Here is a 26,132-nt window from a genome sequence, read left to right on the forward strand (position 1 = left end):
GTTTTCGATTACTCAATATGCATTCAAAACTTGTTTAGTATCATAAATAACACTCATAATTTATGGTTTTTGTTTGTGGAGTAAGTGAAATAAGAAGTACCAATTCAGTTGTGCAAAATTGAGATAGATTGTATAAAGATAATATACAAAAGTAACTGCGCGTGTTATCTTTAATTTTTACAAAGGTTACAGTTGATGTTTCAAAAGTTTTCGATCTGAAAAATCCAAAAGTAGGGCAGTCATAGTGTGCATCATCTGTTAATAATGTTCGGGAGGAGTTGATAATTTTTCACTTTTACTGTCAACACTGATCGTAATACAACAGTCGGAGTCTTAATAGTTAATGATTTCAATGTTTTATAAAATCATATTAAAAAAAACCTCGGTTTACATCTGTAACTATGCTAATTCTATAAAATATTAAACAATAAAGCTTTTAATAATCGACTCATGATCAGTGAATCTTGTCTCTTGAATTGTTTCTAAATCACACTATCTACACTTTTTTGAAGTAGCCATCCCACACAATTTATTAGAAAAGAAATTAATTCTATAATGAATTATAATATTTAAAAAATTTACATATTTTGATATAACAAACATCACACCGAACAATTTGAGTTCTTTCAAATTATTGTAATTCCGAAGCATTAACTAAGTCAGTTAACTGTCAACTGCTTGCTCTTGTTGTTCTTGCGCTTGCTGCTGTCTGTTTCTGTGCTCGTAATTTACGAGTCTCTGTCCGACAAGATACTTATCGTTCTTAATGTGTTCATACAACTTTTTGAATGACGTGATCTGAACACTAATCACCGCTATGAAAATACCCATCACCAATACAAATGGATAGATTCGCCGTGCAATCACTATCTGCATTGGTGCGTTAGTTATGAACAAAGGTACTAAGCCGTTGGCTATCACATATGGTATCGCTAAAGCAAGTCCGAAGACACAGATCACCGGAGCTGCGAGATTTTGTATGATGAATCGCAGATCCATATCTCTAATGCCGTCGTTGTATGCTCGCTCAATAGTGAACTTCAAATGCCAGTCAGGTCCCATCATGGTAACAGCTGTAGCAATTTTCGTGTAAAGAACTCCTACGGTAGATAAAAAAAATGATTAATGACTCCACTGAAAGCGTAACGTTAGCTGAAAAATGATAACAATTAAATTACCAAGGGCCCAATCTTGCCAGACGAATAGTATTGGACTTTGCTCGAGCGGTACTCGTAAGGGTACAACGACGACCAATTCCAGTAGTAATCCAAATAGCAACGGTATAATACCGAAGAGTAGGACAAAAGATACGTAAGCTTTGCAGCCAATGTAAACCCAATGTTTTATACGTTCCAAAATAGCCCTTCGTCCTCGTGGCAACCACGACATGGCTAAAGCTAAGGTACGCGCTGCTGCCCAACACAAATAAGTTCCACACGCAATCGTATAAACTTCGTGAACTCGAGTTTCCGAGAGCACTGAAACCACTGGGTTCGTGTCGTCTGTCGAGGAGTAAAAATTGGAATTAAGATCATTTAAAATTTTACCATTTACGATTGTTTCGAACTTCTCGTACCTTTGCTTGCAGCGGGTATATAAGCTGGCGGTAAAATAGGTGGCGACGGCGCCGGAGCTCCGACTACCCAAACTGCCATGACTCGTCTGCCGATCCATACGGGCAGGGTCATAGCAATCAAACTAGCCAAAACCAAAGAAACGCACACGCATACCATCAAACCAACTAATCGTGCCCCGAACCATTTGGGTCTGACGTAGGGCTGATATCCCATCGGTCCCTCGCGATTGAGCAGAGCCTGATGAGCGGCTCCAAGGTCGTTATTGTGATTGTTTATTGGCTCGGCGGGTTCGTCAGCCGCGGGAGCCTCGTCGTTTCTTGGTTGCGGAAGAAGATACGATTGCAGATTGAGTAACCAAGCTATGGAGCGACACCATCCGCGTACCAAAGATTTTAGCCAGGTACGGGTGTGAGACTGTTCTAGAAGCGCTGGCAAAACAACTTGGAGCAATAGTAATTCTAGAGAAAGTTCGTTTATCTGAAAAGACAAAAAAAAAGTAAATAAATATCCGTTTCTCTCTTAAGCGTAGGTACATGAAAATTTAGCTTACTTGAGTTTCTGCCTGAACTGTGACGGTGTAAGGCAAAAAGCCTGGTAATAGCGACCTAAGTATCTTAATTGGTAACCAAAGTATCAACAAAATTGCTGAACCAAATATGATCGCCGATGCAACCAATCGACGAGCATGTCTGAGTATCGGCAAATGAATCATCTCTTGCAGCGGAGAAAAATCGGGATCGTTCAAGTTGCGCAAGAACCAAAGTACACCGGGTCGAAGTATTTCCCGCAGAAGCAATATGAATGACGCGAAGTAGTACACGTAAATCATCCCGATGAGCCAATGTATGAACATGGAAGTGCCGGGAGCCATACGGAACGAAGTTTCGCGATCTCGAAGAGTGGCGTCGAACATGGCAAGAGAGCAGATGTCCAACCACCATCCGCAAACGAGAGGCAGGACACCAATCTCCACAACGCTTAGTAAGGAAACCTGCAGCAGTAATAACAACAAAAAAAACATTAGCTTATAATCTTCCAAATCAGGAATCAAAAAGGATCTATCTTTATTTTTCATCTACTTGCCTTTACTATGACATAGCCAAGTCCAAGAATTCTTTGAGACCGTTGGAAACCTAGCACTGCAGCGATGGCGTGCAATACTATGAGGCACATACCAACCACGCAATAACCAACCAGAGTCGTGACTGGTCCTTCAAAGTGGGAGGCAACGACTAATTCTTCGCCACCGAGCAACGAGATCGTTGAATAACCGACTCGATAAGGTAGAAAAGCGAAGAACTGTAAGTTGAAAAATAAATTTTAACAATGGATATTAATTATTTTGCAAATTATAAAAGATCTCAAAAATAAAAAATATTACCAGTATGAATAGAGTATTGAGCGACATCACCCAAAATACATGCTCCAGAAACAGCAAGGACCCATCCAGACCCAACAAACGCTCCCAAGTGAGCTCTTCGGCCGGGCGATCCCACTCCATGGGATTCCAGTTGGCCTCCTCGGCCTCGCCTTGAGGTGGGTCGCGCCACTCGTTGGCCTGCTGCTGCTGCTGCAGCGGCTGCTGTGCCTGCTGTTGATCGGCAGCTGCATCGGCAACCGCGGCCGCCGCCGCTACTGCTGGCCCACCTCCGCCGACGGCCTGATTGTTTTCCTCCTCGTCGGACTCGCCCTCGTCGCCGGCGTCCTCGGCTGGATCGTGCTCGATGCGCGGCCGATTGTTCCATCGGACCTGACGCACGTTGCGAAATATTCTCAGCGGCTCGATTTCTGAAAATTTTCAAGTCGAATGCGGGAAGTGAATGATTTTGTCGCGTATTAATCACGGGCGCGCTCGCGCAAGAATTTGGGAGCTCGGCCAACTTCAGAATTGCCAATTCGCGGATTTCAAGTGCACCCAAGTTTAATGTCAGCACGTGTAGAAAATTTCAAAGTCAAAATAATTAAGAGCGAATTAGTCGATCGAAATTCGTATACTACTGACCAGCGTCGTCTCTCGGTTCTTCGGCGAACGGCGGTACATTGTTGTTGTCTTGCGCTCCCCTCGCGGCTCCCTGATTGTTAGGCTGCTCGACCGCGGCCGGTGCGGGATTGTCCACGGGTGGCAGCGGCGGATTTTCCCGCTCCAGCCAGTCGGGTCCGCCGGCGTGCAGGATCTGCTCTCGCAGCCAGACCAATCCCAGGAACGTGAACAGAGTACAAGATATCACAAAGCAACCGTGAAAGATATCGGACGATATGTTCTCGGTCGACAACATATCCATTGGCAAAGACATGAGCTAAAGACACAGAAATCAGTTATCGTTGGTGGACAAATCCCATAAAAAACAATATAGGTCCAGCCGCGCTCACCTTGACGAGATCCAACGAGCCGCTGAACACGGCTCTGTAGGTGCGACAAGCCGTGAGAGGCACGATGCCCAGCCAGGCGACGGCCACCAGCGTGTAGTGCATCCAGTACTTCATGGCCGTGACGACGCTTGCGCACAATCCGCCCACGACGTCCCTGAGAGGCAGCCTCCTCGGCATGTCCGGACTGTAGATCGGCGTAAACGAGAACCGATGGCCGCACAGCTCGCAGTACTCCTTGCGCGAGTAGCGCATCCACTGCATGAGGCAGTCCTGATGGATCCACTTGATGCTGCCCGTGCATATGCAGGGATGGAAGAGCGGTCGGTCCGCGGCGCCCTCGGACCGACACACTCGGCATATGTCGCCGCTCAACATGTCCTCCGGCATGTTGACGACAGCTGCTGCTGGCCGGGGGCCGTTTCACTCGTCGTTGGTCGCGGCGACACTTTCTTCGCGCTCGCCTAGATGGCTGCGGCTCCTCTAAGCCCGGGAAAAAACCTGCGGACGGAAGGACAAAGAGAGAATTGTCAAAATCGAGCTTTGTCGAGGTACACGAGTGTCGAGAGTGTTGAATAAATTTGCGATCGTTGTACCGAGGTGAAAATTGTGTTCGCGATGTTTGTATATAATCAAGACGTTTCGAGATACACACACGCAGGTATCACTGACATATAGCACGTCGATCGCGTCACGAGTCAAACGTTATAAACACTTGTATACATTTGGCTTAATGTGTTATAATACTCGCGAATACATAAGGGATACTTGTGTAAGCGATGACAACGACGACGACGACGACGTTACGATAGCAAGCAAAGTTAGACAGAGAGAGCAACGTACAGAACACAATTTTATTATCTGTCCTGCTTTTGTATATCAATGCTCGAGCTTAATAACAATATACCTATATATATTGTATATTATAAGCCACGAACGGCACAGTGACTCTGCCTCTCTGTGTCTCGAGTGCGTATGTACTGCCTGTCTATACGTATAGATATGTACGTTGTATATCGATATTGTATACATACACGAGCGAGAGCTCGACTTAATGCTCGCGCCCGTATGTGTGTGTGTGTGTGTCTGCGAAAATATGCGTGGGAATCAACGCGAAAATTTTTATTCTATAGATAGAATATCCGCGATTTTTATCGTTCGCGATACTACTACTCATTCCGCGCCCGACGGCGATAAGTTGCAGAACGCGCGACACACACGGCAAGGAATTCGCGGAGGTTATAGACGAGACTTTTGCACGATCGCTTATCCCTTCGCGATACATAAAAACAGCACCCCGACGGTTATGTTCAGCTCTCTCTCGATTAAACGATGTTATACTCACACGCTCAACGATCGACGGTTGAGGCCCCGCGAGGACGACGACGATGCGACGACGATGACGATTTACGTTGTTGTTGGCTGCAGCTAAGACTACCGAACGTCGTCACCGTAGACATAACCGAGTGCGAAGAGCTAAAGGCTAATTTGTTAATATAGGAAATCAACACCGATTATGTATAACTCGAGACTGCTGCTAGGCCTAGCTAGCTGTATCCGCTGTTGTTGTCGTACAGGATGGGATTCTCTTATATGTTAATGGCGAGGATGTATATTTGTGAACTGTCACTCGCGATGGACATTGCGCGATTGCTTGCGCTACTGCTGCTGCGGGCTGCCTAGTGCCTGGTCTGATGTCGAGCGAGACTTTCGCACGTCAGCTCTCTCTCTCTCTCTCTCTGCTGCTCGGAGCGATGCGATCGTCGCGTTTTCGGGATATTGTATTATCTAGCAGCAGCCAGCTTACTACAGTGGCGCGCGCAGATTGTGTCGTGTGCGATTCGAACGAAGCGCGAGACAAACCGTTACATGCTTATCGCGTGCGAATTTTTATAACTTTTTCACGTTATTGATTGTCGTTTTGTTTTATGGTAAATATTTATGTCCTATCGAAAGTTTTATGTGCTTTTAGTTTTATGCTCATAAATCGAGATGGGTGTGGAAGTTTAATTTTGGCGAATCGATGCTTTCGCGTTCTAAACCAACAATAGCGAGTTTAATCGAGTAATTAACTTTGAGCAGGTGTTCGAATGACTTTTGGCCTCTGAATTCGGAGCCAAACTGAAATTACCGTTACGCGCGTAGAACGGAGTTCCGTTCAAGTAAAACGATGCACCAAAGACCGAATCGTCTGTAAGGTTATGATTTTGGCGGTAAACAAACACCGTTACGGATCAAAACAAACTCTGTCCGTCTCCCAAGCGGACGCTTTTTAATGATATTTAATAGTACAGTTTGAACTTTGAACCGCATCTCGACGAACGTCGTCGTCGTTTCCCGATGCGTCCAAAGATCGACGACGTCGTCATGGAAAATAATTCCGAGTCCGAGTCCTCGAGAAGCGGCAGCAGCGGAGCGCTGTCGCGTCCGGCGGGCGTGCGGGAGTCGCGCAAACAGTTCAACCTCGCCGCGGTCAGGAAAGCGCCTGATTTTGCGGCCGGCGCCGGCGACAACGGCGAGAATTTGGATCCTCTTCTCGATTTGGAAGGTGAGAGCTTTGTGCTTTGCTCCGTTTTTATTTATTTTTTTTTTTCAAGTATGCCTTCGCATTCGAAATAATATTCGAATAATAATAATGTTATTATCAGTGCTGCTGAGACAGACATGGAACATCTGCGGCGTCTCGACCTTGTTCAACTTCCAATGCGAGAACGAGGTGGTGTTGAAGCAGTACGCGAAAAAGTTGCGCGAACAGGTGGCCTGCATGCTGTCGCAGGAGGACGTCAGTTACGAGGCCAAGGTATCCGTTTTGGAGCTCGAGAGGCCCAACAGCGACGACCATCCAATTATCAAAGTGAGTAAACGATTGCACAATTGCTTTTATGAAATGTCATTGATTGACTTTACATTTTTTGACTCTTTCAGATTAACGTCACAGCCAAAGTCGCGACGAAAGGCGACCGAGAAACGATGGTTTATTCGGGCTACCTCATATCCTGGGGAAATGAGAACGTTGAGAATTCCTTCACAGACAATGCCACAAAATTGCCACTGCTTCTCTGTCGTGGAACACCCAACACCATGAAGGCTGTGCATGCCACTCTGTCTCGCTTGTTCGATTGTATCATTGTAACTTTACCAGCCAACTCTGAAGATTTAGCGTGGCTGTTACCCATTATAATAAGTCCAGGATGCGGTCAAGATTCTGCCAAAGATGCGGATGAAGCTTCATTGGAGTACAGAATTCCCAATTTACCAACCTCTGAAAGCATCACCATTAAATTTCAAATTAAAAACCTTCAAAATTTATTGAAGAGGTAATTTCATAAAAAAATAACATATTTTCTATCACATACTTCTTAAATTTTAATTTACAATTTTTTTTTCAGTTTTCTTAGTAATGAAGATGAAATAAATGCCCATGAAGTTCATAAATTTCATGAAATCATTCAGCATCAAATTTTAGAAGTCAGTAGTTTACAACTGGGACTTTGTATTCTTCACAGAATTAGTTTACCTTGTGTAACTATTTCTGGAAGCAAGGTACTTAAAAATTGTTTTCTATAAAAATTTTTTCAAACAAACAAAGATTGCAAAATAATGAATTTTTCAGATGAAAGTGACAAATGTTCAAGCCATGAATGCAGTTTTGACTTACTTGAATGAGAAAGCAATGGATGCTTTACATTGTCACGTGGCTCAGCTGAGTATATGCAAGTAGTTATTGGCTTCATTCAATGTGAAATTAAAAATAATTCTGTGTAAAAAATATTTCAATTATATATACGACAGGTAAATAACATGTAGACCTAGTACAACACGAATAGCACTGGAAATTATTTAATAAGTGCAATTACGTTACTGTTTTTGGGAGTTGTTCATGTTGAATTTTTATGTTTAAGAAATAGGTATGTCTGTAAATACAGGGAAAACAGAAATCTTGTTAAAATTAAAAATTATAAACTATTTTTTTATACAATATAGTTACTCATATTTTTATTCATATTTAAAAGCTATCATTTGAGTATTTACATGGAAGTAAGTCTAAGTATTTTTTTAAAATCTACAAGACAAATGATGCAAATTTGATAGTACTAACTGGTTCTGTAATAATTACAATTCTTACTAATTTATATAATATCATGACAAGTTTAATTTTCTTTGCACTTTGTAAATGAAACTTAATACTTTAATCAAAGTAATTATTATAAATTAAGTATTATTACAGGTACTATCATGAATTTAATATCTTATTCAAGCTACCTCCATTTTTTTATCTTTTATCCTACTTTTTGACTCTGCAATTTCCTTTAAAATATGATTATGGTAATCTATATAACCCTCTGGTTTCACATCATACTGTTCTGGTATACTTATACCAAATACTTCTGGTAACATATACACCTTCAACCACGTAACAAGTGGGGTTTTTCCATTAAAATAGTGTCCTTCTTTATGGAAAAATAATATTCCATCTAATGGATACAAATCAGGTGTATTTTCCAAACAGTCGCTTAGATCAGAAGGACTTGTAAAAGTAGGTAACAATTCCATTGATACTTCATTTACACCTTCAACTTTTTCTTTCAACTGACCGCTTAGCTCTTCTATTTTAGATTTTAACCAGAAAAATCTGAACTCAGCCTGCAAAACAAAAATAAAATATGCATAAAAAATTAATAATTTAACTCTTACCATAAAAAAATGAATTAATTCCTCACTTCACAATTGTTGATTTGTTGGTCTGACCATGCCATAGAATCAAGAATATAACATACGCTTTTTTCTTCTGACCATACACCATCCAATACTGTATAACAATTTTTCTCGTATTTACGACCACCCCCTGGAATCAAAGATCTGAAAGTAGCCAATTTTTCTCCTTTCCTTGTAAACATTCTTGTAGTTCCCTGTAAATAATATACACTGTCATTGCCAATTGTTGATCACATTTTAAAATTTAATTACCTTGCCAGCTATGATGACCACTCTTTTTCCAATTGGACAAGGCATCATCACCCAATTTTCTGAAAAATCTTCCGGAACTTCGCTCATCCATTCAGATAACATTAACAGTCTTCCGTACTCTCTTCTTAGTTTGTGGTGTCTTTGTTTCTTCTGATCTACTTCCATATCTTCCGACTCCTCGACTTCCTTCATTTCTACTTCTTCATCGTCCGAGGCAATGATATCTTCGAGTATCCCTCGAGCCGAATTGATCGCATCGTTACGATTTCTGAAATCCCATTATTTTCATAAATACCGCCAATAATCGTAAAAAAGTAGAACTCACTTTTTCTGTTCGTCCAGTAACATTCTTCTTCGGGTCTCTTGCGGCGTTTCTTCGTAATCGATCGCCAATCGGACGTTGTGTTTGTTAATCGGTTTCTTGTAAAACGCGGCTCGTTCGTTGCATTTTTCCCTCTTTCCTTCATTATGAATGTCACTGCGTTCGTTGAGCGAAACCGTGGAAGTTGCCATTTTCGCTAAAGTTTAGCACGTCAATTATTTTATCGAGGGTAGCGAGTCAACGACGTGCGTCTGCGGCGGGCTCGACTGACTAGCGGCTACTGTTTACAAATACACGCAGTTTTTGCAGCAAACAACCGCAGCACGCGGTACTGCTGTGTGCGTGCTCCGAAGTTCGACACTTGACCGTCATTCGACGACGAGTGATAAAATGACAGGTGCGCGCATGACTAAATTGTAGCAGACTATAATTTTGCGAAAATGATCGCGAACTCATCGAAGCTCGATATTTAATCTTATCTTCTACCTGTCATCGACTGTCGCATTGCTCGATAGCAAATCGAACTTCTGACATTCGAAGCTTGAATTTCTGATTTTTCGCGGTGTTTGCAGTTTAATGATTTTGGGATTAAATGATTTAGGATCTAAGCCGTGCAATAGTTGTAAAAACTTAAAGCTTCAGCCGTTTAGAGCGCTAGTTGCTGGCTAAAATTCCGAGAGAAAGTCAAAGTGCACTGGTGCATTACGTCTTTGGCAGTAGTTTACGTGGTGTTTTTCTTCGCGTACCGAGCAAAATATACAGGAGTTACACATCGTGTATGCAAAAACATCAAGATAATTTAATTACCGCGAGATCGATCGAGAACGAGACTCTGCTCCGTTTATTTACGATCTTTAAAAAATGACGTGTTAGTTTATTTTCTGCTTCACTATTTCATGAACACCAAGATGGGTACTACTGATCAACATCTGACTAGTTTGATCAAGTGGCTTTCGACGTTCGATTTGAGGTCCCCTTACAAAACAATAGACGATATCAGCAGTGGAGAGGCCTTGGCCGAAGCTCTTACACAAATAGCTCCAGAATGGTTTACTCCTATGTGGTACTCCAAAATCAAAAGAGACATTGGCAACAATTGGAGATTGAAAGTGAGCAATCTCAAAAAAATCATCGAAGCTGTCACAGAGTACTACGTAGAATGTTTGAATCAGCCACTGTCGGGCTACATCAGGCCAGATGCTCAAAAAATAGGTGAACACTGCGATAATCAACAACTCAAGAGACTCATGCAGTTAGTACTTGGTTGTGCTGTGAACTGCAACGAAAAACAACTGTACATTACAAGAATCATGGGATTAGAAGAATCTGTGCAGCAGGTATGTTTTATATATTTATTAACATATTAACAATTTTTTGTATGAAATAATATTTTACTTGACTTTTTTTGTTATTAGGTCATTATGCAAAGTATACAAGAATTAGAAAACAGCGTACATGGACCAAAGCTTAGTCTTGGAGCAAGTTTAAATTTTGAATCGTTTGATGCTGCAGATGGGAGTCAAAATAGATTATTAGCAGAATTGCAAGCAGCAGTTGATTCAAGGGATAATTTGGCTCAAAGATGCCATGAATTAGACCAACAATTATTGCTCTTGCAAGAAGAAAGGAACACAATGCAATTGGAAAATAAAAAATTACAAGAAAGATTAGATGAATTTGAAAGCATAGAGGATGGTGGAGCTCCTAACAGTCTTAAATATTCTGGTTTGAGAAAACAAATTGAAGCTCTTAAGGATGAAATGTTTAAACTTGAAACTTCACGAGATGATTATCGATTGAAAGTAGAACTACTAGAAAAGGAAATTCTAGAACTTCAAATGAAACATATAGAACTGCAAAAAGCTGCAGACGAAGCAAATCATTTGAAAGATGAAGTGGATGCTTTACGTGAAACAGCTGATAAAGTAGCCAAATATGAACTTAGCATTGAATCATATAAGAAAAAAATGGAAGATTTCAGTGATCTGAGACGACAAGTGAAAATTTTAGAAGATAAAAATACAGAATATTTACAAAATAAAATTGAGTACGAAGAAGAGGTCAAACGAGCTAATTTGTTGCGCAGCCATTTAGAATTATGTAAAAAGCAGTTGGCTGAAGTACATCATAAATTAGATGAGCAAAATAATAAATGTGACAAGCTGGAATATGAATCAAAGAAACTAGAAGCTCAACTTGGAGCTGTGCAACGTGAAAGAGACAGATTGATTGTTGAGAGAGATACATTAAAAGAAACTAATGAAGAACTCAAATGTACACAATTTACTGCAGTGCAAAATGTTGGAAATTTGAGCACTGACGAAGCAGTAGTCAATACTGAAATTATACCACCTGCAATTAAGGAAAAATTGGTGCTTCTACAGCACGAGAATAAAATGTTGAAATTAAATCAGCAGAAGGGTGTCGATGATAAATCACCCATACAAGCTTTATTGGATGATTCAGAGGAAAGATTGAACAATCTCAGAGCCCAAAATCGTAAAGCTAATCAGAAAATATTAGAATTAGGTAAAAACAGATTTATATTATTTTTTATCTAAAATTTTCTTACAAAAATAAATTATTTAACATTTTATTTTCAAATTTTTAGAAACAAAAATCGAGGAAATGACAGGTACTACGGATTCTGGGAAATCCGTGCCCAAAGTTCAATCTCTGCAAGACGAGCTTCATCGCTTGCAGTCCGAGTGCGAGCGACTGTCCGTCCACAACGAGGAGCGCGAAAGCTCCCTTCAGACTCAGAAGCAAAAGATACAATCTCTGCAGGAGACCCTGTCGAGAAAGGAATGCGAACTCGCGTCTCTCGAGGATCGCTACAAGAAATACGTGGAGAAAGCCAAGAGCGTCATCAAAATCTTAGATCCCAAACAGCAGAGCGGCAGTCCTTCGGACTTGCTCCGAAACAGGGACGAGAAGGACAAGCGAAAAGACGAGAATCCCGAAGCCAAATTGTTCCGCGAAATGGAAGAGAAATTAATGATATCGGCGTTTTATCAATACGGTCTGACCAGGCATCGAGAAGCCGTCGATCAAAGATTGGCGGTGTTGGCCTCTGGACAGGGACAATCTTTCTTAGCTAGGCAAAGACAACCTACTACTCGAAAGACATATACGACTTATAATTCGAAATAATTTATTGTACTATCATCTTTTTTAACACATTTACGAATGTGGGATGGTTGTCTTGTAAATTTGGAAAGGGACACGTGCAAGCAATTTTGTTGAAATTGTCAAAATAATTTAAAAGAAAGCAAAGCACTGTAAAAGAACTGTGCTGTGGAATCTTCAAGTACAGAGATATTCTGTATTTAATAATCTGTCTTCATTTAATGGACGTTATTTGTACATCAATGCTTGATTTTTTTCATTTAGATATTTTTTTGTTGTGTTGTGTTTACAATATTATATGTGCAAATCATGTTTATACATTTTTAAATCTATTATTTATATGGTGAGAGTGCAATGAAAACTTTGCCTTTTTATAATTTAAAACTCATAGAATGGTTTGTTGAAAGTAATCTGTAATTTATTTTACATTTTTATCTTTTTATAGAACATTCTGGGAACCACGAGAATTTTAGGACTATTTCAATCATGAATATTTATTTAAATATTGAAATCATTCTAGCTAAGTATGATTGTATAAACTTAGTTATGATTCACTAGAACAAGTGTTAGAATAAGAAACTAATTATGACATTTATTATGAAATCAATTGTATTTTTTGCAACAAAAAAGATAAATATTTTTTTAAACAGTATTGATACACTTTATATAAAGAATTTGTATATAAACCAATTATAAAAGCTAAAATAATAAACACACTATATTGTGTTGTATAAATAATTTGATAAAACATTAGCATTATAAATTTTTTTACAATTCTTACACTAGACATTTTTTCCCCTAAATAAAGTATAACTAGCTCAAGCATCATCATTAAAATATGATTTTATGCACAAAAGTTGGACACCAACAATATTATTAATTTCATTACAATTATTTTTAGTGTATTCCATTGGCTCTCTTTGCTACTGGTTTAGAACCAAGTGACTTTGTATCTTTCAATTTTTCTTCTAGTTCAATGCTTCTTTTTTCATGAATTTTTTCAACAAATTCATTAGTTCTTTTATTCAACACTGTATTATTTTGATATTTACTTTTGGCTTGTACTATATCACTGTAACACCTTTGATAATAAAACACTGCATAAATAAGATCCCATGCACTAAATTCTGGCCACAATGTTTCAGTAAAGTACACATACGTGAAGCTAGTCTAGAGAAAGAAAAATGTAATGAAAGTTTACATAAAAATTTCTACAAAATTGAATCACCATCATATTACGATCACTTACTTGCCACATAAGAAAATCACTAAAACGTGTTTCTCCTGAGGAACGTATTAATAAATCTGGATCTTCAGACTTGTGCGTGTAAAGGCACTTGGAAACAAGATTCTCGTCTATATCATCTACACTTATTTCACCTTTCTGTACACTATCTACAATATCTCTTGCAGTACATGCAATTTCATCGTGAGCTAAAATGACATCAATAAAAATATAAATCCACACACTAATTAACTGTAAAAATGATGAGTAGAACATTGTATCACTTACAAGTATATGAAAAAGCAACATTTAAAATAGCTTTATTATTATCTTTTGTTGTTCGCATAGCTTCCAACATGAGCGAGAGAACATCAGGAGGTACCAGTGTTAAATTACCTATGACTCTTACACAAATACCATGTTCCATCAGTTTATCCCTGCAACAAGCACAGTTAAGATATTAACAATCAAAAACAACGATGAATCACAATGGTGTATTCATGAAAATACCTTTCGTCCAACAACTTCTGAAACTTTTCTCTGGCCAAATTCATCAAACAGTCCACCTCCTCCTGACTCCTTTTGAAATTTTCTATACTAAATGCAAAAACAGTGACTTCTGGAATGCCAAATTCCAAGCACCATTGCAAAACTTCTGCTAGTTTGTTGAAGCTGAAAGTGAATTGTGTTGAGAGTGATGTTAGAGTTATGGTCAAGTCATTGATAGCGGTACAGAGAAGATGCTTTTTCATGTTGCATCATGCTCGAATCTCGTGACAGTGCGCGCACTTACCCTTGGGAGTGACCCTCGATCTTCTTGACGCCGGCCTTGTTCGCGTACCTCCTGTTGCCGTCCATGATGATGGCTACGTGCTTGGGCACGTTGCCGCTCCTGAGGACTTTGATGGCCAGCGACTGAAGCCAGCTGAGGGTGTTCTTGGCGATCCAGGACATCGTCGTCGTCGTCTTGGTGCGCCGCAGAGTCTCAACATTTATAGATAGGATATAGAAGCGTATGAAAACGCGTATAACTGTCTAGTTTTCCTCCTGAATAAACATGACTTATGACTTATTCGGCACCGAATGAACTATATATATGTTGTGTAAGCACTGGACGCATACACGCGCAAGTAAAATGCCTCGGCTTACGCCGCACTATCTTATCTGCGTCAAAAGCACACTCGATAGCGGCGGGCCGTTATAATAATTTTGCCAAACGTGTAATAGCGGAGCGCATGCCGCTGTCCACGCGCTTCAATTCTTCTTTCCCCGGGGGCACCCGCGTCTTTCTGCTCGCAGGGACGCTCTCGACTAGCCGCTGTTTTCTTTTTTTTTTTTGCATACGTCTACTCTACGCCGTCAGGTGTACTACTACTACAAATATAGCTATAAGCTGCGGAGAGTTGGCGTGCGGTGTCACGTGTACACAGCAGAATCAGCAGCGGCAACCACCGCCTTTCGCGCAAGCTGCTGCACTTGACTGAAGCATCGCGTATATCGTCTTCGATGTCTCGCAGCAAAAAAATTTCATTAAACGATGCGAGAAAGAGAGAGAGAGAGAGAGTCTCGCGTTTGACCACATCACCGCGTTCGGTGCCGCGTGTAATTTCGCATTGGTTAAACGATAAGGCAGTAGCGTACGTACGTAGATATAGTAAGTACTACTATATACGTATGTATTAGCAGCAAGAAACGCGGACGAATGAGACGAAGCCACGGCTCGGCTACCTATATGTAAGTGGCCGCGCTTGTATGTATATGGGTGATTTTTGTCTGTCGTGTTTTTCTGTCAAAATCGGACACGAGTCGCTGCGGTTTTTTTGTAAATTAAACACTGTAGGTTTGCACCGCACAGAAATAAACGTGAAACTGAAGAATTTTGGAAAATTTGGACTTTTTGAAAAAAACTTAATTACCTCGATTTGTCGACTTTCTACCTGTTGGATAACGGAAAAAATTATTGATATTTGTCGAAGAGAATGTTGAAGTAAAACTTCATTATGCACGCCGAAGTTAACGCAATACTAAATTAACATTTTTTTAAAAGGAGTTTTTTCAATTTCTTACCGTTGCTATTTACTTGTGGCTTATTTTTTTCTTTCGAGTATTTTATTTTCTGCAGGCGTTTGAAACGTTTGAGATAATTTGTGTGTTAATACAATTTAACACAGTGCCCAAAATTATTTGGCAATAATTGAACCTTATACTTTTGTATAGATTTTATTATTAAAAATACTTCTAAAAAATTTCTTACAATTTTGTACAACCATCACGAATAACATATTTTTACACTTTGTTTGCGTAATAATGAATGATTATTTACAATTTAAATCAATTCCTCATACCCCATTTATGGGTCTAGCTATTCAGGAGAAAATAAAGAATGAAGCTTATCACTTTTGCACACGAAATTTAAAATGGCTCAAGTTTTTTTCATGAAAATTGTAATTTTTGTGTACAATTTTCCAAATTCTCTAAAAATATCTCGTCACATTTTTCCATAAATGAAAACTTGGCCATCGATCATCATCTTCCAGCTATTAAAAAAATTGATAATATACTCTATCCATTTCCGTCGAAATTTATGTTCTTTAAAACCATCTTGCTCTGAACACAGTAATTTCGGTGACAATTCCTAACCGACGATAATCTTATAAACATGATCCAAATTGTGTTTGCCGGCAAAATTTTTTGAGTCATCAAAAAACTCGTATGTACAAAACATTTTTGAGACCCAAATCTTTAATAAAAAATAATTCAAAGGAATTCTATCCTTACAGAGATAAAAACTGCAAGAATTAAAAACGGTATTTTTTTCGGTCAATATAGGTGCTTGGGTATTTGAACAAAAATTTGATTTTTATAATCATCGACACCGAAATTTGAATAAAAAAAACACCATTACAAATCTCTCCGAGAAGTCAGCTCACCCGTAGACCGATACCGTGTGCGCAAAGTACCACAATGGATCGCTAGATGGCTTCATCCTAGTTTCCGACAAACTCCCTTACAAAATCATCAAGTTAAAGACTTATACATGAAAAACACAGCTCAACAGTGTCCATCATTTAATTTGTAACGGTTGCGAAAGCCATGCACGATCGTAAAAGAATTCTCGAACGTCGTTGACGTTTCCATTTTACGATGCTGCTCCGCGGCGCAACATCCGACACACAATTGAAGCGCCTGAAAATGTGAATTATTTGCGGTCACACAATTATTCTAAAGTAATAATTTCCTATATTAATTATAATACCTACATTTGCGCTTGGTCTCATCTCGAACGCAAAGTTGAATCAAGATTCATCACAACACATAAGTATAACTACGACTATAACACAGCTCCTAATACATACATCTAAAGGCGTTATAATTATTGCTTTTTTTTCAATCATCCATCATCATCAACTGTTCAAGCCCAGCACCGTCCTCGCGAAAATTCTCAACTCTCGATCCTTCAGATGTCCCAGAATCTCCTCGGCGCAGACGTCCGGCAGATCGCCCCCGACGCTCGACAGCCTGTACAGCCTCGTCAGCGTCCTCTTGGCCTCCTCCAGCAGCGGCCGCCTCTTCTTGCCCCTGGCCAATTTGTATCTCACCACGTTGCCGTAGATCGGAAATTTCTCCGCGAATCCGCCGCCGTCCTCCTCCTCCACCGTGAATCTCAGCCTCGCGTTCAGCGAGTATCTCGCCAGTTTGTTGGGGCTGCGCTCGCGGGCCAGCCTCCTCAGCCCGAGCTCGTCCAGCCTCTCCAACTCCTCCTGGCAGGCGCGTCTAAAGCCATCCTCGTCGAAGTCGCGACACCTCTCGGCCAGTCTCTCGTAGTGGCTGTCGACCTCGCGGCTCGCCGCCTCCCCTAAAACCCTCCGGCGCTGCACGTGACTGAGAAACGACCAGGCCAGCGGCGAGGCCTGCTTCACGTAGGCGATCGAGCTTCGAGCACCACCACCACCACCGATCGAGCCCACGTCCGCCCCGGCCTCCAGCAGAGCCTCGAGCAAATCCTCTCGATTACCACCGCCTCCACCTACGCCGCAGCACTGCAGCAGCAGATACAGGGCAGTCCTGCCGTAGGCGTCGCGGGCGTCCACGTCGGCGCCGTGATCCAGCAGCAGTCGCGCCAACTCGGGCGAGTTTCTCAGCACGGCGTAGTGCAGACCCGTGTACTCCATGGAGTGACTGGAGGCCGGCGTGTCGGGCGAGTGGCCGAGTCGCAGATACTCGGCGCAGATCGGCAACGAGCGCGGCGAGTACAGGCAGGCGATGTGAAAGTGGGTGAGGCCCGCGTGGCCCTGGGTACTGGGCTCGGCCTCCAGCTGGAACAGCCTCGGCTCGTACAGGGCCCGTCGCCTGTACGACAGCAGATGCAGCGGTGTGTTGTTTCTCGCGTCGCACAGCCACGGATTAGCGCCTCGATCCAGCAGCCAGCCGATCAGCTCGGCCTGCTCGAAGTTGGCGGCGATGTGCAGGGGCGTCCAGCCGGCCCAGACGGGCGAGCGCGGATCGACCGGCTCGTTGATCCTGGCCGCGGAGACGAGATCCCGCGAGCCCCGGGCGCAGCCGAGATGCATCCGGTCGAGGTAGCGATAGAAGTGCGTGCCCAGGCAGCGCTCCTCGACGAGCCTCGAGATCTCGGCCTTGGCCGACGTCTCCTCGACCTCATCCGCGAGTTCGGAATCTCCGCGCGTAGAGTTGTTGTTGTCGTAGACGTAGAGATCGCCGAAGGCCAGATTACCCGGACTCAGAGCGACGTCGAGAGCCGTGAGGCCCTTGGCGTTGCGCGCCTCGCAGGTGGCGTTGCGCTCGAGCAGGTGGCGCACCACCCTGAGACGCTTGAAGGCCACGGCGAAGTGGAGCGCGGTGTAGCCGCACCAGCAGGGCGAGGCGGACTTGATGATGGCGTCGATGTCGCCGCCCGCCTCGAGGTAAGCGTCGATTATCTCGATGGTCTTGAGCTCGTCGTCGTGTTGGAATATGTTGAACATCAGCGAGTTGAACATTTTTTTACTTTTTTTTTCTATTTTTTCACACTCACCGACACACGAGAGAGCTACGATGGCCTATTGCGACGCGCACGAGGGACGGTTTTATTGATCGCGCGACGATAGCCTGAGCGAATCTCTCGGACCGAAACGTCAAAAGCACGCTGCATTATTATTGCTATATGTAAGTCGGACTCGCGCGCGTCCAACTCGGCCGAGCAGACGACACTGACGTACAGCAGCAGCTGATCTTTTGACAATCAGTAGTTGTAGTAGTAGTAGTAGTAGCAGAGTGCATTATTGTATACGCGAACGAAAGGAGTGCAGAGGCGCATGTCTCGCGAGTCACGTGTCGGTGCATGCGTCGTTCCTTGCGGTCGTGGAAGATAGGTCGATAATTTTGAATGGAAATGAAATTATGTTCATCAAAAGAATAATAATTTTAGATAACAAAATATAAACGTATCTTATTATTATTTTCTCTTTGCATCAATGGTAGCTTTCCTTATACTTACATCAGAAAGCCCAAGAGTATTGCAACAAGATTCGTGTACACTTTCCCTATATTTTTAAGAAACAGTCGTTGCGATTTTTATCCAGCCCAATTTGTAGCCAGACTTAGACCGTTCAGCGATGTACAAATTCATTAATTTTTTACCCGACTAAAAAATGTTGAAAATCGTTGAAAGAAAACTTGTTAATTTTTCAAATTCTCTAAATTCATTAAAAATTCATGTACAAAATTATTTATTAGTAGGTTCGAGAACGAATTAAATAGGTAAATGTGTTGATATTTTTTACTGAGAGGTAAGAAAAAAGGTTCTCTTTGTCATTGCGACAAAATGATTAATAGTTTGAAATACTTTATTGTTCTTTACAAAATTACACGCCCCTAAGGATTGCTTCGATTATGTACTCCATTTAAGTGCCTCTTAAGATAATTCTGATGTCGAAAAGATTTGTGACACAGCACACAATCGAAAGATTTGCTCCGAGCATGTACAGTATTCATGTGAGTTTTGAGGGAATACATACGTCCATATGACTTTTGACAGATCTCACATTCATAGGGTTTGCTCCGATGATGTACTGTAATGATGTGATCTTTCAAGTGATGTTTTTGTCCAAATGCATTGTGACAAATATCACATTCGAAGGGTCTGCTCTGATCATGGACTAATCTTATGTGGTTATTTAGATTACTCTTATGTGAAAATGATCTTTGACATATTTCACACTCGAAGGGTTTGATGCAATCATGTACTGCATTTATGTGCATTTTGAGGTAACATTTGTATGTAAACGATTTATGACACATCTCACATTCGAAGAGTTTGCTACAGTCATGTTCTGTATTTATGTGCCTTTTGAGTTTATAGTGGTGTCCAAATGATTTCTGACAAATGTCACATTCGAAAGGTTTGCTTCGATCATGCACTCCAATTATGTGAGATTTGAGGTTACCTTTTTCTCCAAAGGATTTGTGACAAATGTCACATTTAAAAGGTTTTTTACGTTCATGAACAACATTTATGTGAACTGCGAGGGTACTTTTTTCTCCAAAGGATTTGTGACAAATGTCACATTCAAAGGGTTTGCTCCGATCATGTACTTCATTCATGTGAGCTTTGAAGCTTTTCAGGTAAACAAATAATTTGTGACAAATTATACATTCATATCGTCTACTTCTCCTGTGTGTCGTATTAGCATGTCTTTTCAGACTCACCTTTCCTCCATACGTTTTTTTACAAAAATCATTCTTTTTGTATAATTTGGTTGGAGTCCTTTTTTCGAAAACTTGTATTGCCTCTAATTTGTCAAGTTTCAATTGTAATTTGTCCGAAAATGGACCATTATTATCATAATCAAATTCTTTTTTTATCAAAATTATTAAACTTTTTTCATTCGAATAGTTAGTCTCAATTTGGTTTTCTGTTTTCACTGCAGGTGGACAACTTTCACACTCAGATTTGCACGTAGTTTTTGATAGAGATTTCAGTTCAGGGATCTCATACTTGCACTCAAAATCAATGAATATATTTTCATTTATGTCATTGGTCGGATTTTCGTTTTCTATTTTCACAATCGGTGGATTACTTTGCTGCTCAGATTTACAATGGGTCGCAGATAGAGATGTTACTTCAGTTTTAGCATCTCTAACCTTCTTGCGCTCCAACTCCATGAAATTTTTCTAAAATAAAAATTGTGTAATAGTTTTTGTTAGTGAAAAATACGAACATAATTCAAATCATTGAACTCACTGATAAATTATGTGTGAAAGTTTCAACGTTTTCGGCTTTGCAAAATTCCACCGAATCGAAAACATAATCGTCGCCTGCAGTCGTCAAAGTATCGCTCGACTCTTCTTTAATACTGAAAAATAATCGAGTTTAGAAATATATGCGTTATGGGACTCTAAGTAAGACGCCTAAATGTTTACCTAATTACGTCACTGCCGTTTTCCATTGCTCTCTTGATTATAACGTGTAAATATACTGTGAATTTTCACGATTTGTACTGTGGAAATATTCGAGGTTAAACACTTCTTAAGTACCCATAACCTAACACTGTAGCCCGAATTCCTCAATTTGTAAACAACTCGCTCGTCGACGAATTCAGCTCTTCACTGGCGACTGGACGCACTATACTATTCGAGGAGAAGACGCCGCGTTTACGATAGCTCTTTTAGCGATACTTTCCCCCTCCACTGTCGACTAGTTAGAAGCAGTAGTATATTGCGATAATTATATGTTAGGCATTCGCGTGTTTCTAAAATAACACCAAAATTGCGATGCAATTGTCATTCATTCAGGCGCACAACTTGTTCACATTATATGTTCAAAATAAATATCTGTGCAAATTCACAACGATTCATTACATAATGGTATCACACTTGTGATATTAAAAATAAAGTTCAATTAATCATCGTAACGTAGCCAATGCTCTAATTTCTTATCTGCATTTCTATTTGTATTATTATTTTCTCCATGTAATCTTCTTTTATATACTTTATTATATTAATTTTATTTTTTGCCTTGATTGTATCATCCAAAATAGACGTACTACGATTGATCGTTGTTAGTATTACTGAGCATTCATGCTGTGGCTGGTAATGTTCCAAAGCACATTGAAGTACGTAGCCGATGTTTTTATTACCTGAGACAATGAGTATAAATACATGAATTTGGTGGAAAATCGTTCCATCAATTGCGAAAGTTCAGCGTATAAAATTAATTTTTTTACTTTAGCGAAGCTCGCCATGGATAAAACGATGATCTTTCCCGCGGTCAGGGCGAAGGGCCTGTTCGCGCGGACGAGCAGTAGGACGATGCTGCGCGCGTTGCTGCCCGAAAGCTTGTGCCAATCGGCCATGTAGATGGATCTGCCGAGCTCGTCGAACTGCAGAAAGATCGTTTACAGTCAAGCAGTGCATTTTTGTTTGTTTTTTTTTTACTCAATCGTACGGACCTTATCCATGAGTATCTGTCCGTAGTAACACAGAATGAATAAATTGTAGGTCATGCTCGACAAAGAGATCGCGAGAGTGTAAGCTCGCGTGTAATTGTGTTGGAGTAGCGCCTTTTGAAAACAACGTACATTATTAAAAGGGCGATGCGTAAGACCTCTAAGACAAAGCGGCGACCTTATGCTCACTCACGATTATCATGTAATATCCAACGAGGCAAATCAATACTGTATTTCCCACGAACTCGACGAGGCAGAGTTCATTGAAGATGTCCCCGAGCTCCTTGGCTAATCTGAAAAATTGTTATCCAAATTTACTGTCCGCATCGATGATATAGCTACTTTTCATTATACCTGTACAAATTCAGTTGATCGTCGACGATTCGCTTGAGCATCCGATTGTCGAGTTGATCGACGGCTCGCTCGATCGTCGAGCCGAGCACGTCGATTCGGCCGGATATGTGCATGACGAACCAGATGAAGATGCTGCACACTCCGCACGTCGAAGAAAATCTCACGACACTGCCGAGACTTTGCAGGGCAAACACGTAATCGTAGGCCGGCCGAGTCTACGAGGGCGATCGATGTAATTTGGATTCAAACGAATGAACGAATTTACAGTACACTCACCCGAGGATTGAAGAAAATAAAATTTCCTGGATAGGCCAGCTGGTGCAGGGTAACGTTGTCGACGACGATCGGCGCACGACTGAGCGGTCCTACGGTCGAGTAAAACAGTCCACCGGTGAACGTCAGGGCCATGCAAAACTTGGTCATGCTCCGAGCTCGTCTCGCGTAGTCCAGCATCGTCGACCTCTCCAGTGGATCCTTCACATTTTGCCAGTCCTCGGCCATTCGCCTCAGGCAGGACTCGATTTTGGGACCCTTCCACATCAGATTCGCGTACTTGCTCATGCATAAGGCAGAGAACAGTAAAGGTGCCGAGAGTTGCAGTCGTACCTTGAAGGTCGGACAAAACCCATTGTGAAAAGTTTCGTCGTGTTATTTATAGTTCGTTGCGTACAAGAGACATTGCTTTATATACAGTAGCGCTACTTATGTCAATCAAAAAGTCACGCGTGTACTTATCGCACGCAGCGCTATAGCAATAATTACATGCTACAAGCGATTCGTTTTACCGACCGAAATATTCGGAGCGTCCGAGTATATGAATATGCCCAGCGGTATCATCATGAAGAGACTCAGCGCGACGCAGATCGCCACCAGAAAGTTCCTTAAGAATCTCGGATAATCCTTTTGCAGAGGCCACAGTCCCACGGACAGGAGAATCGATCGAGTCATTCGCTCGGCGCGCAGGTATCCGTCCTCGTTCTTCCATACTTTTTTAACTTTCGAAGACATGGCTTTAAAAAAATATGTTTATAAAAAAAAAAAAAACTGCGAAGTTATTCGATCGACGCTGTTCGCGCTACTGCTCTTGAGCTTGAACGGAACGAAGCTTTTTGCACACGTGTACATAATGATAATAATAAACTTTATCTGCGTGCGTGGTAGACATTGATTATATAGTGCATGCTGAAATGAGCAGTTGTGCTTTTTTATAACTTCAGTTTTTTGTAACTTCATTTTAGCATTGAATATTGATTCCAATTTAATATGAAGGCTGTATAACTCATAGTTTTGTTTTTCGAAATATATACGATTCTCTTTTTTTTCTTTTAACTTTCGTTTAAACGACCGTATCAAATTAATATACAGTTGCTTAATCTTCCGCGTGAATGTTGGAATCAGTTGTGAGGTGGTTGGGCGATGATAATAATTAATAATTATTTTTCAAGGCCAGAATTTTCTACTCGCATGCGAATAGGGATCATTCATTTGGAAAAAGGTTGTACTAATAGTTGAAATATCGGTCTAACTGCAATTCGTCAACCCAATAAGGGAGCGATATAAAAATTCAATCATTTTGTACTCGACAACCGTAGATCAATCAATCAATAACGAACAAATGTCATTAAATAATGAGCGATTAAAAGATTCAAGGTGAATTCGTTCACATTTTTTCAAAACGATTTGACTTTTTCTAATCTATTGAAAATTCATGCACAAAATTGCACGCTTGCGCATTAATGGGTTAAAAACGAAGACGAAACCGTTTTAAAAGTTTATGAACAGAAGGTGAAAAAACATTTTTTACAGTCAGAACATGATGAATAGAAATTTGACATTGTTTATTGTTTTTCATACAATTGAAGAATAATCATGTGAAAGATTTTACAAAATTACATAACGCAAACAAGTGAGTGTATACAAATCTTCATTGGATATGAATTTCTCGTTCTCGGAATCAATTTCACGCCCCTAAGGTTTGCTTCGATTATGTATCTTTAATACATGAGTATTTAGATGACTTTTTTGTCCAAATGATTTGTGACAAATATCACATTCGAAGGGTTTGCTCTGATCATGGACTAATCTTATGTGTTTATTTAGATTACTTTTATGTGAAAATGATCTTTGACATATTTTACATTCGAAGGGTTTGCTACGATTATGTACTGCATTTATGTGAACATTAAGATCACCCTTGTGTCCAAATGATTTGTGACAGATCTCACATTCAAAGGGTTTGCTCCGATCATGTACTGCATGTATGTGTCTATTAAGGTTACTCTTATCACCAAATGATTTGTGGCAAATATCGCACTCGAAGGGTTTTCTATGGACATGTACTGTATTTATGTGAATTTTAAGCTTACTTTTTTGTCCAAATGATTTGTGACAAATCTCACATATGAAGGGTTTGCTACGATCATGTACTGTTGTTATGTGCTTATTGAGGTCACTTTTTTGTCCAAATGGTCTGTGACAACTGTCACATTCGAAGGGTTTGATACGATCATGTACTGATTTTATGTGAGAATTAAGGTAACACTTGTATCCAAATGACTTGTGACAAATCTCACATCCGAATGGATAGTTTCGACCATGTATAACATTTATGTGTTTATTTAGGTTACTTTTCCATGCAAATGATTTGTGACAAATGTCACATTCGAAGGGTTTACTTAGATTATGTACTGCACTTATGTGACGATTGAGATCACTTTTTAGTCCAAATGATTTGTGGCAAGTATCACATTCAAAGGGTTTGCTCCGAACATGCACTTCATTCATGTGAGCTTTGAAGCTTTTCAGGTAAACAAAGGATTGGTGACAAATTATACATTCATATCGTGGTATTACTCTTGTGTATCTTTTTAGACTCACCTTTCCTTCATACGTTTTTTCACATGAATTTAACTTATGGGATAATTTGGTTGGAGTTCTTTTTTCGAAAATCTGTATAGCCTCGAATTTGTCAAGTTTTAATCGTAAATTGTCTGGAAATTTATCGTTCAAGTAATTATTCGCCATTTGGTTTTCTGTTTTCACTGCAGGTGGACAACTTTCACACTCAGATTTGCACGTAGTTTTTGATAGAGACTTCAGTTCAGGGATCTCATACTTGCATTCAAAATCAATGAATATATTTTCATTTATTTCATTGGTCGGATTATCGTTTTCTATTTTCACAATCGGTGGATTACTTTGATGCTCAAAATGGGTTGCAGATAGAGATGTCACTTCAGTTTTAGCATCTCTAACCTTCTTGCACTCCAACTCCATGAAATTTTTCTAAAATAATAATTGTGTAATAGTTTTTATTAGTGAAAAATACGAACATAATTCAAATCATTGAACTCACTGATATTTTACGAAACGTGAAAGTTTCAAGGTTTTCGGCTTTGCAAGATTCCACCGAATCGAAAACATAATCATCGCCTGCAGCCGTCAGAGTATCGCTCTGTTCTTCTTTAATCCTGAAAAATAATTGGGTTCAAAAATATATGCGTTATGGGACTCTATGTAAGACGCCTAAATTTTACCTAATAACGTCACTGCCGTTTTCCATTGCTTTCTTGATTATAACGTGTAAATTTTCTTGAGAAATATTTAAAGTTAAACTCGTCGAGTAACCAACACTGTACCGTCCCGAATTTCGTAATTTATAAACAACTCGCTCGTCGACGAATTTAGCTCTTCACTAGCCACTGTTGTACGCACTACTCGTTAAAGTGTATTAGCGAGAAGAC

General features: G+C 40.5%; 8 protein-coding genes across 10 annotated transcripts; 2 read left to right on the plus strand and 6 right to left on the minus strand.

Annotated features, from left to right (window-relative positions):
- Nucleotides 1-103: 103 nt before the first annotated feature.
- On the minus strand, nt 104-5,594 carry LOC106659865 (E3 ubiquitin-protein ligase MARCH6). 2 transcript variants are annotated; one of them, XM_014382582.2, is made up of 9 exons: nt 5,290-5,594; nt 3,948-4,445; nt 3,580-3,874; nt 2,959-3,365; nt 2,661-2,876; nt 2,128-2,568; nt 1,577-2,054; nt 1,179-1,502; nt 104-1,100 (listed from the first exon to the last, which is right to left on the minus strand). In XM_014382582.2, the coding sequence occupies exons 2-9, from the start codon at nt 4,332-4,334 to the stop codon at nt 664-666; spliced, it is 2,985 nt and encodes a 994-aa protein (XP_014238068.1). In that variant the 5' UTR covers nt 4,335-4,445; nt 5,290-5,594; the 3' UTR covers nt 104-663. The 2 variants fall into 2 exon arrangements, with proteins under 2 accessions (XP_014238068.1, XP_014238069.1); XM_014382583.2 differs by lacking the exon at nt 5,290-5,594 and adding an exon at nt 4,541-4,655.
- Nucleotides 5,595-5,739: 145 nt separating this feature from the next.
- LOC106659869 (centromere protein L-like) lies at nt 5,740-7,918 on the plus strand. Its single transcript, XM_014382589.2, has 5 exons — nt 5,740-6,492; nt 6,593-6,798; nt 6,870-7,261; nt 7,334-7,487; nt 7,558-7,918. Exons 1-5 carry the CDS (start codon nt 6,285-6,287, stop codon nt 7,663-7,665), a joined length of 1,068 nt encoding a protein of 355 aa, XP_014238075.1. The 5' UTR covers nt 5,740-6,284; the 3' UTR covers nt 7,666-7,918.
- Nucleotides 7,919-8,006: 88 nt separating this feature from the next.
- Nucleotides 8,007-9,528, minus strand: LOC106659871 (snurportin-1). Its single transcript, XM_014382590.2, has 4 exons — nt 9,238-9,528; nt 8,913-9,180; nt 8,666-8,854; nt 8,007-8,588 (listed from the first exon to the last, which is right to left on the minus strand). Exons 1-4 carry the CDS (start codon nt 9,423-9,425, stop codon nt 8,199-8,201), a joined length of 1,035 nt encoding a protein of 344 aa, XP_014238076.1. The 5' UTR covers nt 9,426-9,528; the 3' UTR covers nt 8,007-8,198.
- A 142-nt stretch (nt 9,529-9,670) lies between these two features.
- LOC106659867 (protein Hook homolog 3) lies at nt 9,671-12,665 on the plus strand. The gene is made up of 3 exons (XM_014382586.2): nt 9,671-10,571; nt 10,650-11,763; nt 11,846-12,665. The coding sequence occupies exons 1-3, from the start codon at nt 10,131-10,133 to the stop codon at nt 12,385-12,387; spliced, it is 2,097 nt and encodes a 698-aa protein (XP_014238072.1). The 5' UTR covers nt 9,671-10,130; the 3' UTR covers nt 12,388-12,665.
- A 91-nt stretch (nt 12,666-12,756) lies between these two features.
- On the minus strand, nt 12,757-18,779 carry LOC106659868 (dehydrodolichyl diphosphate synthase complex subunit DHDDS-like). 2 transcript variants are annotated; one of them, XM_014382588.2, is made up of 6 exons: nt 16,849-16,980; nt 14,382-16,774; nt 14,099-14,260; nt 13,877-14,025; nt 13,613-13,797; nt 12,757-13,533 (listed from the first exon to the last, which is right to left on the minus strand). In XM_014382588.2, the coding sequence occupies exons 2-6, from the start codon at nt 14,540-14,542 to the stop codon at nt 13,261-13,263; spliced, it is 930 nt and encodes a 309-aa protein (XP_014238074.1). In that variant the 5' UTR covers nt 14,543-16,774; nt 16,849-16,980; the 3' UTR covers nt 12,757-13,260. The 2 variants fall into 2 exon arrangements, with proteins under 2 accessions (XP_014238074.1, XP_014238073.1); XM_014382587.2 differs by lacking the exons at nt 12,757-13,533; nt 13,613-13,797; nt 13,877-14,025; nt 14,099-14,260 and having other exon boundaries at nt 15,807-16,774; nt 16,849-18,779.
- A 683-nt stretch (nt 18,780-19,462) lies between these two features.
- LOC111693362 (zinc finger protein 28 homolog) lies at nt 19,463-21,416 on the minus strand. The gene is made up of 3 exons (XM_023457849.1): nt 21,011-21,416; nt 20,832-20,943; nt 19,463-20,761 (listed from the first exon to the last, which is right to left on the minus strand). Exons 1-3 carry the CDS (start codon nt 21,034-21,036, stop codon nt 19,463-19,465), a joined length of 1,437 nt encoding a protein of 478 aa, XP_023313617.1. The 5' UTR covers nt 21,037-21,416.
- A 238-nt stretch (nt 21,417-21,654) lies between these two features.
- On the minus strand, nt 21,655-23,397 carry LOC111693363 (odorant receptor 82a-like). The gene is made up of 7 exons (XM_023457850.1): nt 23,179-23,397; nt 22,666-22,995; nt 22,390-22,604; nt 22,229-22,328; nt 22,039-22,149; nt 21,814-21,969; nt 21,655-21,726 (listed from the first exon to the last, which is right to left on the minus strand). Exons 1-7 carry the CDS (start codon nt 23,395-23,397, stop codon nt 21,655-21,657), a joined length of 1,203 nt encoding a protein of 400 aa, XP_023313618.1.
- A 1,684-nt stretch (nt 23,398-25,081) lies between these two features.
- LOC106659735 lies at nt 25,082-26,081 on the minus strand. Its single transcript, XM_023457872.1, has 4 exons — nt 25,926-26,081; nt 25,745-25,859; nt 25,267-25,674; nt 25,082-25,186 (listed from the first exon to the last, which is right to left on the minus strand). The coding sequence occupies exons 1-4, from the start codon at nt 25,949-25,951 to the stop codon at nt 25,166-25,168; spliced, it is 570 nt and encodes a 189-aa protein (XP_023313640.1). The 5' UTR covers nt 25,952-26,081; the 3' UTR covers nt 25,082-25,165.
- Nucleotides 26,082-26,132: the final 51 nt, after the last annotated feature.

Source organism: Trichogramma pretiosum, unplaced genomic scaffold, assembly GCF_000599845.2.
Source record: "Trichogramma pretiosum strain Unisexual culture from Peru unplaced genomic scaffold, Tpre_2.0 scaffold21, whole genome shotgun sequence".
In the NCBI taxonomy this organism is placed as follows: domain Eukaryota; kingdom Metazoa; phylum Arthropoda; class Insecta; order Hymenoptera; family Trichogrammatidae; genus Trichogramma; species Trichogramma pretiosum.

Coding starts and splice junctions, on each gene's coding strand:
- LOC111693362 (XM_023457849.1), bottom strand. CDS start 21,036: ATGGAAAACGGCAGTGACGTAATTAG. Junction 20,944..21,010: donor AACGGCAGTGACGTAATTAG/GTAAACATTTAG, acceptor ATTATTTTTCAG/TATTAAAGAAGAGTCGAGCG. Junction 20,762..20,831: donor CTTTCACACATAATTTATCA/GTGAGTTCAATG, acceptor TTTTTATTTTAG/AAAAATTTCATGGAGTTGGA.
- LOC106659867 (XM_014382586.2), top strand. CDS start 10,131: ATGAACACCAAGATGGGTACTACTGATCAACATCTGACTAGTTTGATC. Junction 10,572..10,649: donor TAGAAGAATCTGTGCAGCAG/GTATGTTTTATA, acceptor TTTTGTTATTAG/GTCATTATGCAAAGTATACA. Junction 11,764..11,845: donor TCAGAAAATATTAGAATTAG/GTAAAAACAGAT, acceptor TCAAATTTTTAG/AAACAAAAATCGAGGAAATG.
- LOC106659865 (XM_014382582.2), bottom strand. CDS start 4,334: ATGCCGGAGGACATGTTGAGCGGCGACATATGCCGAGTGTGTCGGTCC. Junction 3,875..3,947: donor GCTCGTTGGATCTCGTCAAG/GTGAGCGCGGCT, acceptor CTGTGTCTTTAG/CTCATGTCTTTGCCAATGGA. Junction 3,366..3,579: donor AGAACCGAGAGACGACGCTG/GTCAGTAGTATA, acceptor GAAAATTTTCAG/AAATCGAGCCGCTGAGAATA.
- LOC106659869 (XM_014382589.2), top strand. CDS start 6,285: ATGCGTCCAAAGATCGACGACGTCGTCATGGAAAATAATTCCGAGTCC. Junction 6,799..6,869: donor ACGACCATCCAATTATCAAA/GTGAGTAAACGA, acceptor TGACTCTTTCAG/ATTAACGTCACAGCCAAAGT. Junction 7,262..7,333: donor CTTCAAAATTTATTGAAGAG/GTAATTTCATAA, acceptor TTTTTTTTTCAG/TTTTCTTAGTAATGAAGATG.
- LOC106659868 (XM_014382587.2), bottom strand. CDS start 18,588: ATGTTCAACTCGCTGATGTTCAACATATTCCAACACGACGACGAGCTC.
- LOC111693363 (XM_023457850.1), bottom strand. CDS start 23,397: ATGTCTTCGAAAGTTAAAAAAGTATGGAAGAACGAGGACGGATACCTG. Junction 22,996..23,178: donor CGGACGCTCCGAATATTTCG/GTCGGTAAAACG, acceptor CCGACCTTCAAG/GTACGACTGCAACTCTCGGC. Junction 21,970..22,038: donor GACAGATACTCATGGATAAG/GTCCGTACGATT, acceptor ATCTTTCTGCAG/TTCGACGAGCTCGGCAGATC.
- LOC106659871 (XM_014382590.2), bottom strand. CDS start 9,425: ATGGCAACTTCCACGGTTTCGCTCAACGAACGCAGTGACATTCATAAT. Junction 9,181..9,237: donor TTACTGGACGAACAGAAAAA/GTGAGTTCTACT, acceptor ATGGGATTTCAG/AAATCGTAACGATGCGATCA. Junction 8,855..8,912: donor TGGTCATCATAGCTGGCAAG/GTAATTAAATTT, acceptor TATTATTTACAG/GGAACTACAAGAATGTTTAC.
- LOC106659735 (XM_023457872.1), bottom strand. CDS start 25,951: ATGGAAAACGGCAGTGACGTTATTAG. Junction 25,675..25,744: donor TCACGTTTCGTAAAATATCA/GTGAGTTCAATG, acceptor TTATTATTTTAG/AAAAATTTCATGGAGTTGGA. Junction 25,187..25,266: donor AAAAAACGTATGAAGGAAAG/GTGAGTCTAAAA, acceptor TTACCTGAAAAG/CTTCAAAGCTCACATGAATG.